We start from the raw sequence: 10,000 nt of genomic DNA, 5'->3' as shown, positions 1-10,000 counted from the left end.
AGTTAAGTATCCCAAGTTTTTGACAAGCCCAGCCACGCTACATAGTATACAAGATTTAACGAATACACATATAAATGTCAATATTACTTAAATCGCGTTCAAATTTCCATGATTTTGGTGACCTTTATGCCGATTTGCCTTTCATTGTTTTTGCAATTTATATTTATTTTATAAGCCTGACTGTTTTTGAGTTTTAAAGTTTCATATTGTATTTCATTTATATATCATTGTATTTGCTTTATTAAGACTTTTATCGACAGGTAACCAGTGTAGAGGACGGGAAACCTAGCGCGGGACAGTGCACAACGCCAAGGAGCGACGTGTGGTTGATGGTGTGAATGCAGAGTACGATTATTAAAGTATTTGATATAGCATGGGTTTGAGGTTATTGAGGTGAGTGTAATAAGGAAATGGAGTCGTCTTTCGAGCACACAGCAGTGGTTAACGCCGGGTCGAGCCTATAGTATGCCGCCAAAATAACCATAGAACCGAGTCACCCTAACAGGAATGCTTTGCTTCGGCCTCTGCAGCCGGAGGCCCGTGGCGTTAGGCCTCTGACGGGGTCTAGTAATTCTGTCGGAAATGTTTTGCTTCGGCATTTGCGTCTGGAGAACCGCGGAGAAAGACACCCTTGGCATTAGATTCCACGACCTCGTTGAAAAAGTCGGCATAGATCGCTCTACCATCAATACTTTGGTACATTCAAATATTGCACCATGGGAAACCCCCACTTTTTCCATCGATGTATATTAGCAACCATCAGCCAAAGCCACATTCAAATATTGCACCATAGGAAACCTCCACTTTTTCCATCAGCAACCATTAGCGAAAGCCACGATGCCGGAGGCGGTGGTACGCCGAGAATTCCTCATGATCCATATACAGATGGCGCTAAGATAGAGGAGTGTGGGGTGTGGGTGTATGGTCGACCGAATGCCAGTTGAGATTCAGACTGCCGATTCATACATCGATCATTATTGCCGAACTTTTTACTATTGTTAAAGCTTTAGATTTTCCACTGTCGACGACTCACTATGGAATAGTCATTTTTCAGACTCTTTAAGTTCACTTAAAGCCATCATATCATTAGAAACAACCAAACATGAGTTAACTGTTTTTCGTAAGATCCAAAACCTCGAACATTTTGGGACTTAAAAAACGGCTTGAAGGGGCGTTCCAAGCCTGCTGTCATTGCCACTCATTCTTGCTTTTACTTGCCTGTGATTCATCCTTTGATTACTGTTGTTATATCTTTCAACAATTATAGATTAAATATATTTCTAAACATTTATGTTTATAAAGAACAAACAAACAATCCATGAGCACGGCCAAAAGAGAAGAAAAACTATATTAAAAAAAAATGTGTGTAAACTTTCCCATTCAAACTCAAGGTCTCAGTCCGTTCTTTTGATTATGCTAATGTTCGATAAAATTAATTATGATTTACAGCTGGGCATGTAATATGCTTCTGATAATTATTAATATCACGGAGTTACAAATCAAGGCCTTATAAAACGTGCAGTATGATAAATAAGCTACTTTAAGGCTGACAAAAGAAAGTTATAGCTCGTTATTGTAATCGTGTAATGTGTAGTGACGGGGAAGAGCTCTCTGCTCATCAGTGGGCTGGTTGAAAAATGTATTTTTTGCTTTCATTTATGTATAGTATAAAGGAAATTAAATTCTTTGATTATATTAAAATTGTTAATTAATACGATGGTGTCTGATATCTCTCACCAGACATGAAAGAAAGAGGCAGAGAGATAGAGAGAGATCAGGAAATAGGTAGTGATACAGAGAAATGCAAGGTACAACGGAAATGTAGAGATGCAGTATTATCATGCAATGTGCAATGATACAGAATGATGTAGGGGTAAAATGAAAACCGTAGAGATACATGGCCACAGCGAAAGATGTAAAGATGTAGAAATACAACAACATTTTCACAGATGATGACGTAAAAAAATGAACGTTGCAGATATACAATTAAATTATAGATCCAAAGAGATCCAGAATTACAATGGAAAATGTAATGATACCGGGATACAATGAATTTTAAAGAGATACAGAGAGTTGCAAATGCACAGTGGATGATGCAGAGATACAAATGCAATGAAATATGTAGAGACACAAAGAAATATGTAAAGATACAGAGAGATGTAGAGATACAGAGAGAGATATAGAAAAAGAATGAGAGATGTCTAGATACAGAGAATTATAATGAGAGAGAGAGAAAGAGATATAAAAATACGATGAGACATGTTTAGACAGAGAAACTGAGAGAGAAGAGATTTGGAAGGAAGGAAAGGGAGGTTTAGAAAGGGCAATCTTTTTTCCTTGAGCAGGACTTTTTTTATCGTTAACCATTTTTAAGAAAAAATGTATTTGAACAAATACTGTATACTACGAAATACTTTTTAAAAAGATCTATTATTTTTCAATGTGTTTAGGAAACATCAGTGTGAACCATGGCCATCATCCCCATGTCTCTCGATCATTCCACCATGGTACAGTACTACATGAGCATATGGATTTTATGTTGTTTCTTGAGCGTGATATGTGTCAGCTTTTCCCATAAGTCAATCAAGCTAATCTGGAAATTTGGGAATCTATGGCAATGAGCAAGCTGACAAATTAACCTGGTCGACTGGTGATCTGTGAAAAGAGGGAGACGTCTTGTTTTGTCTTTAAACCAAAGTAAAATTTATGTATCAGAATTTGGTCAATATTTTTCTACGCAACGCAAGATTTATCTGAGAGGACATGGATAGATTCAAGCAAGTATACATATTCGTCTTAGAGTTAGAGTTTGTTGTTCCATTAAGAGAAAGAAGAGTATCATTAACTTTGATTAAATCCTGCAATCTTACAACTACATATTACATTACAAATATTTTCATAATATACTTAATTGCTTTCCACTAATCTTTCCATTAGATCTGTCTTCTTAAATTACAATTACTTCCCTTTTAAATTAGTTATAAACTTAAATTACAATTACTTCCTTTTTAAATTAGTTTATAACTAATTTAAAAGGGAAGTAATTGTAATTTAAGAAGACGGATCTAATGGAAAGATTAGTGGAAAGCAATTAAGTATATTAAATTACAATTACTTCCCTTTTAAATTAGTTATAAACTTAAATTACAATTATTTCCTTTTTAAATTAGTTTATAACTAATTTAAAAGGGAAGTAATTGTAATTTAAGAAGACGGATCTAATGGAAAGATTAGTGGAAAGCAATTAAGTATATTATGAAAATATTTGTAATGTAATATGTAGTTGTAAGATTGCAGGATTTAATCAAAGTTAATGATACTCTTCTTTCTCTTAATGGAACAACAAACTCTAACTCTAAGACGAATATGTATACTTGCTTGAATCTATCCATGTCCTCTCAGATAAATCTTGCGTAGCTATACACTCTCTGTTTACATGCAGACTGATACTCATGCATACACAGAAATAACACATTCATAACGGCTTCTACTGCCTCTCAAATGATTGGGTGCAGCCTACCCTTAGGCTGGATTTTAGCTCGTTAACGCTACCAAAAGGATACAAGGTCGAAAATTGTGGGTAATACCGTAGCTGAAATATTACGGAATGGCTGTAGACATTCGGAATACATGGGTTCACCAAGCTAATTTTAGCTAAGATCACTCCCTTAACTGTTATTGTGAAGTATTCTTTCGATGAAATACTAAATGTCAGAATACCGCTTGATAATTGTCAGACAAAGGAAATATATTTGAATGGGTCTGATTAACTCTTGAAAATGATTATTATTCATATTTCAGTCCGACAGCTACATATATTATTCTAAATATATTTAGTGCAACATTAACTTGATAATTCTGGAATGAAAGCCAGTGGCTTACAGTATATGTTGAAAACCAGATATACAAACATGTATCCCAATATCTGCACGCATACGGTCTGGTAAGCTTGTAAGCTTATAAGCATTTAAGCATTTAATTAGAGTAACTGTCGTCGTGCATCGTGAATGCAGCTGAACAAAAGGTCGGTGTTAAGCATCTTCTAAGTATGTAATTGAAAGTTTATTAACCGCACCACACTCCGCGTTCTTCCTGTCTTAATAGTTGATAAGGCAGCAGCTTGGTTGGTTGCAGATGCTTCAGACACAAATGCATTATGAATAACCCCAAATATCTTTATCAAACAGCAGACTAATAAACAAACAACCCGAGTCTCTTGTATCATGTGAATAACATCCTACGCCCCTGACCGGAACCTTTGGGTAGAATACAATCTCGATTCTTGTACTATTTCGATCGAAAATAACTTGGAATTTGTTCAGTTATTGTGTGAAAATCTTAAGATTTCAGGCCTGGGATAATCCCCTAACGTTCCTTACATTAATACATTGTGATTAGTAGCAGGTTTTGCTAACAAAAAGAAGACTTTTTAAAAATAAAACGGTGATGTACAATAAAACGACATTTTGCTGATTTTGTTCCCATGCTCCCTGGCACAAGAGGAGAGAGAGAGAGAGAGAGAGAGAGAGAGAGAGAGAGAGAGAGAGAGAGAGAGAGAGAGAGAGAGAGAGAGAGAGAGAGAGAGAGAGAGAGAGAGAGAGGGGGGAGAGAGGGGGAGAGAGAGAGAGAGAGAGGGGGAGAGGGGGAGAGAGAGAGAGAGAGGGGGAGAGGGGAGAGAGAGAGAGAGAGAGAGAGAGAGAGAGAGAGAGAGAGAGAGAGAGAGAGAGAGAGAGAGAGAGAGAGAGAGAGAGAGAGAGAGAGGGGGGGAGGGGAGAGAGAGAAAAGAAAGAAAGAGAGAGAAGAAAGAGAGAGAGAGAAGAGAAGAGAAGAGAAGAGAAGAGAGAGAAAAAAAGATAGATAGATAGATAGATAGATAGATAGATAGAGAGAGAGAAAAAAAAAGATAGATAAAGAGAGAGAGAGAGAAAGAAGAGAAGAGAAGAGAAACGGTTTAAGGAAAATTAAGGAAAACATAATAACAAGTTGCCACAGAAAATCATTCTATTGTTATTGCATTTCTGCAACAACGATGAAAGCCAGTCAAGGTAAATCGTGATAAATAGTAAAATAAATAAAGTATAATAAAAATTACACATACACAGCAGGGTGACGGAAAGGAAAAACAAATATCTTAATTGTCTATATAGGGAATGAAGAGGAGAGTCAGATGATGAAAATGATTATCATAATGATGAAAAACTCGACAGAACTTTTACTATTTTTTCCGTATTGTTACACTGATTTGTTTATGAACTGATAGTGCTTTCACTTCAAATGTTGTATGAATCTTTACGAGTTACCACATGATTAAATTTTGAATCAGCTCTCAAGACTTCAAATTTCCGAAGTTTAGGACGATGTAGGCTATCGATCACGTGATTTTACTTCACCATCATTCATGATGACGTCATTGAAACAATTTCGTTGTTTATCGCAGGAAGTCGTCTGCTGCCCACTCGCGCCCATCTATTCATCGAGATTTTTTTACGGATGAGCGTTCATGCCGAAATCTGGAACTAAGGATCTTGCTGAAATTCTTTTAAGCAATATATACTGCACAAGCATAAATTTATTTATTTATGTTGAAAATCGTAAGTTCGACTTTAGTTAGTAGTTATAAACACATTTAGCAATCGAGTTGAATAACTTGAACTCCATTTTTGATTCTCTTTACTTAGGTAAACAGCGATGGCTGTTCGAAAACGAACGTATTCGTCTGGCTCTGATGCCTCCGACAGATTTATTTCAATTAATGAACGGCCAGTGGACGACATTTCACTGGAATTCTTTTATAAGCCCCATACGATCACGCTGCTGATTGTCACTATTTCTGGACTGATCTACTTCGCATTTACAAGGTGAGGGAAATTTCAGTTCACGAGGTGTAAGCCTATATCTTGTTTTCCCTTGATCCTCTGACGTTTCTGTTCTACAGCGGTTCTGCTCGTAGGAGAATAGCTCTTGATTACGGAACTTTAGATAACGTTGTTATTGAGATGAAGATTAGTATTTTGCCTAAGTTACAGGATTTCATATCTGCAAAATTAAGTGCTCACATTATCTGGGTAGCCAACTATTTTAGGTGGGAGTTTCTAGCTGATACAGCTAAATGAGTCTACAGCTTAGATAAAGCTAAGGTAAATATTCAAAATAATGCCACATTACTAAATGGGATAAAAGTTGCACCAATGGATTCCTCTCATGCTCTACTGCTTACCCATAGTAGATATAATCTGTCATTCCCAGGAGTTTTGTCTGTGCTGTTTTGGGGCATTTTACTTCTACAAAATCTGGTATAATTGGATAAAGAAGCAACCAAACGTAGCGAATAACTAACCCTGGGCATGACGTAGTTTCAATTATGACGTAACACCATAAAACTCTTTTCTTCCGGAAACATAAAATAAGAGAGGTATATTAGTTTAAAATTAATTAAAAAATGAGTAAAGGGAGATGTTTCCACTGCACTGACAAACTGAAAACTGACAAATATTGACTCCGTGCATGCGCCAACCTAGCCTGCGTAAATACAAAAAAACATCGCTAATAGGTAATGATGTCACGTGACAGTAATAGCACTAATAAGGAAACAATTGATCTAACTGACAAATTTATTGACCAATCACTGACACATGAATGGTGAGTATGGGTCCTCGTTCGAATTTCAAGATCAGTATAGAGATGGATACCGAGTGCACAGGTTGTAGATACACACTGTGGGGCTTTATTAAGTTATTTCATCAAAATGACAGTTCAATACATAAACTCTTATGTAATGACCCATGATCCGGCCCCTCACACACCTCTAATTTAGGTAAGTAATGCGCATATTCGGATAAAAAATGTACCTGCTACGCAGTGGCTTAAAAAGGGGGAGGGGTCCAGGGAGGGGCGAAGCCCTCCCCTTGCCTAGGACTAAAAGGAAAGTAGGTTAGGTTAGGTCCATTAGTTAGGTTTTGTTGCATATGAATATGGTGAAAACTGTGACCGTGGCTGATACGTATTTGCCACGAATTGGCTTGAAAAAAAGGGGGGTCCAGGGGGGGGGGGGCAAATCCCCTCTTTGGCTAGGGTTAACCCCAAAAACTAGGCAAGGTTAGGTTAGGTCTATGGGTTAGGCTTTAATAATGAAAAACTTGTTTAAATCTCCTGCCAGAAATCGTTCAGTACCGTGTTGATGCAAGCGTGTGGGAGAGGGGGGGGGGGTGAAACTCAGAAATGAAAGGTTTCCGTAAGAAATGAATATCATAACTGTGCAAAGCACAACGAAATCTACCCAAAAAATATGGTATCATAACCAGAAGGTTTGTTGCGTCATTATCCAAATTTATCCAAAATCCTAATCCAACAGTCTACTTAACTTTACTTAGTGTTGAAGTTACCCCTTGCGAAGGGTGGGCTTCACCACTCCTCTAGACCTTCCACCCTCTTTACAGAGCACTTTGTTCTACTTGCCTCAATATAGTTGACTTTCAGACAAAAACACAGCAGTTGATTGTTTATCAGTGCAGGATGGAGATTGAAGACCCTGATCCCCTCCATGATCTTCTCTACTATCAAGGCTCAAATTGTAGGGTATGGGGGGGGGGGGTATTGCAGATTGTATCCACTATGTATGAATAGCAGAGGGTGAGAGGAATCTATTTTGTAACGCAGCATTATTCTGATATTTTAACACAGTTAAAACACAGATCCAGAATTTTCATGGTTCAAATTAATTTGCTAGCTTTTTTAGGGGGTACTTATATTTTTAGGTGGATATATGATCAAATTATCTGATTATAACTCCCTGCCTTTCATAGCAAGAATCTTAATTTATTTTGATTTGATAATGAATTGGTTATTATTTTTCCCACTCTCTACCCAACAGGTTTGGGGACCTATAGGAAATATAGTTTTTAGGGTGAATGGTAATAAATAATATAAAGAGCTGTACATATTTGTATAATATTTAGTAGAAATACAAAATATGTGGTTTTCTTAGCTCACTCCTCGACATGACATACCGTGTACACAGTGATTGCAGTTGCCTCAGTGCCTCATGATGCTATGGTGAAAAAGGAACATTCACCACAAATACTCTGGATGGATAGAGCTAAAACTAATAATCCAAATCCAACACGTTTCACTGACAGTGTATATTTTATACCAGAATCAGTACTGCAAACACAAACACTTCTTCAAGGTGTAAACACAATGAATATCCTAGATTTTTTTTTTTTTTTTTAATTTTCATAGATGACTCTTTTCCAAAAAAGTGAAAAACACATGTTGATTATTTATCAAGTAAAGAATGAAGGTTGAAGTAGCTGTTGCAAGTATATTTTTTTGTTAAGGGCAGGAGAGTGAATTCTGAAATAAAAAAGTCTGATATACATTTTTATCTTAAATTGCATAGACATATATCACATTTTTTATTATTCCCCTCAACCAGCCCAATAGAAGAAAAATTTTGCCTTGTTCCTCCAAACTTATTGAATAGGGAAATAGGGCTTTTAACTGGGAAACAATAAGTTTGTATTGAAAATTAACCCATTGCGGATAGGTGTTGGGACTTAACCCAATGCCGCCGGCCACAGACGGCGATTATGTAATATGATAGCGCGGGTGCCGTCATACGCCGTCGGGAGCCCCGGCATTGACGCCATAAAAGACGAAACGGCCCGGTGGGAATGGGTTAAGCGAGGCATAACTATTGGCCTGATAAGGGTGTCATGACATACAATACGATAGTCACAGCATTTTTGACGTTGAGGAAGAATGGATTGCTGTGTTTCTTTATTGTGCTATGAGTAATAACTCTACGTAGTGACTAATGATGACCATTTCAATTTTAATTACTATAATTGCTGTAATATTCAGCAAAATAAGTTTAATGTAGAATCCAAAATATAGGTGGCACTTCTCTCTCCTACCACCAGCAGGAACAAAGGGCTCTAATTCACAGTCTATAACAAGCACTATCTTCAGAAAGAGATGGCATCCTGCTCTAATTTACCAGCAATGGAGGATATGTAGGCAGAGTGAGATTAAGAAAATGACCCAGACCATATCCAGTGTCTACAGTGTGCCCTTGTGTCAGTATGGCTGCCTTTGTTGTGGCACTCACAGTCCTAAACACCGGTTTACTTCCTCTTTCCCATCTCTTCATTTATTCTTGGCAGTGGGTGGTTATTTCTTTTATATTTGTTTATGAAATTACAAGAGTATGAAAAAAGTAAAATTGCTCTTTGACCTCTCAGAAAACTGCAATACTTTTATCACACTGAGTATAAAGAACATAATGAGCTGATATAGACGTTATACTACTATTTTAGACCACAGCAATATTGATAAAGCCTGTGATATAGCACATATATCTCAGTTAAACAAAAAGAGATGAACACAAATATGGCTCTGTTATTATAATGAGTGAATGGAAAAGAGCATGAATGGTCACAACATGTCACGTGAAGTTTCCACGAGCTAAAATAATACCCATCTGGAGTGCTGCACACCTGGCAATAGTCCCTTTCTTGGGGATTGGGCAAGCAAATCTAATGCTGTCTGTAATGGGTTAACTTTTGATTCTTTCTTATCACTTAAAACTACCTGATAAATTAAGATTCTTGTCTATGAACATTATGTTGTGAAAATTGGAAAATTTACTATTTCATGCTTTATGTCAAACAAAATGAAATTTGGCTGACACAACTCTGTAATTCTATAGACAAACAACAGAAACTGACTAGCCATACCTGTTAAAGGTATGGTTGGTGATGTCATTAATCTCCATAGATGCTGAGTGGTTAGTGAATGCACTGCCAGGCATAGGGGGAATTATGGGAGGAACAGCCGAAAATCTCATTTCACACATCATGTCCTAGAAATATCAACAAGAGAGGATCCATATGCTTAAATAGTACATCATCCATAGTGATGTCTTACTATCTATGCATCTTCTCCCTTTATCATTTCATATTTCATGGTCTGTCTACATCTCTACATCTTCCACTGTCCT

At 37.0% G+C, this 10,000-nt stretch overlaps 1 protein-coding gene across 1 annotated transcript in view; it reads left to right on the top strand.

The window, feature by feature from the left end:
- The first annotated feature begins 5,678 nt into the window (after positions 1–5,678).
- Positions 5,679–10,000, top strand: part of LOC122258865 (phosphatidylserine synthase) — a 41,090-nt gene continuing 36,768 nt past the window's right edge. The window contains exon 1 of the mRNA XM_043025135.2: positions 5,679–5,858. Within this exon, the coding sequence (XP_042881069.2) occupies positions 5,689–5,858 (170 nt within the window). The 5' untranslated portion in view covers positions 5,679–5,688. The remainder of the gene's footprint in view (positions 5,859–10,000) is intronic.

Source organism: Penaeus japonicus, unplaced genomic scaffold (genome assembly GCF_977035675.1).
Source record: "Penaeus japonicus unplaced genomic scaffold, GWHDUDI00000001_assembly GWHDUDI00000029, whole genome shotgun sequence".
In the NCBI taxonomy this organism is placed as follows: domain Eukaryota; kingdom Metazoa; phylum Arthropoda; class Malacostraca; order Decapoda; family Penaeidae; genus Penaeus; species Penaeus japonicus.
Note: the sequence above shows the minus strand (reverse complement) of the source record. Positions and strands in the feature narration are given on the sequence as shown.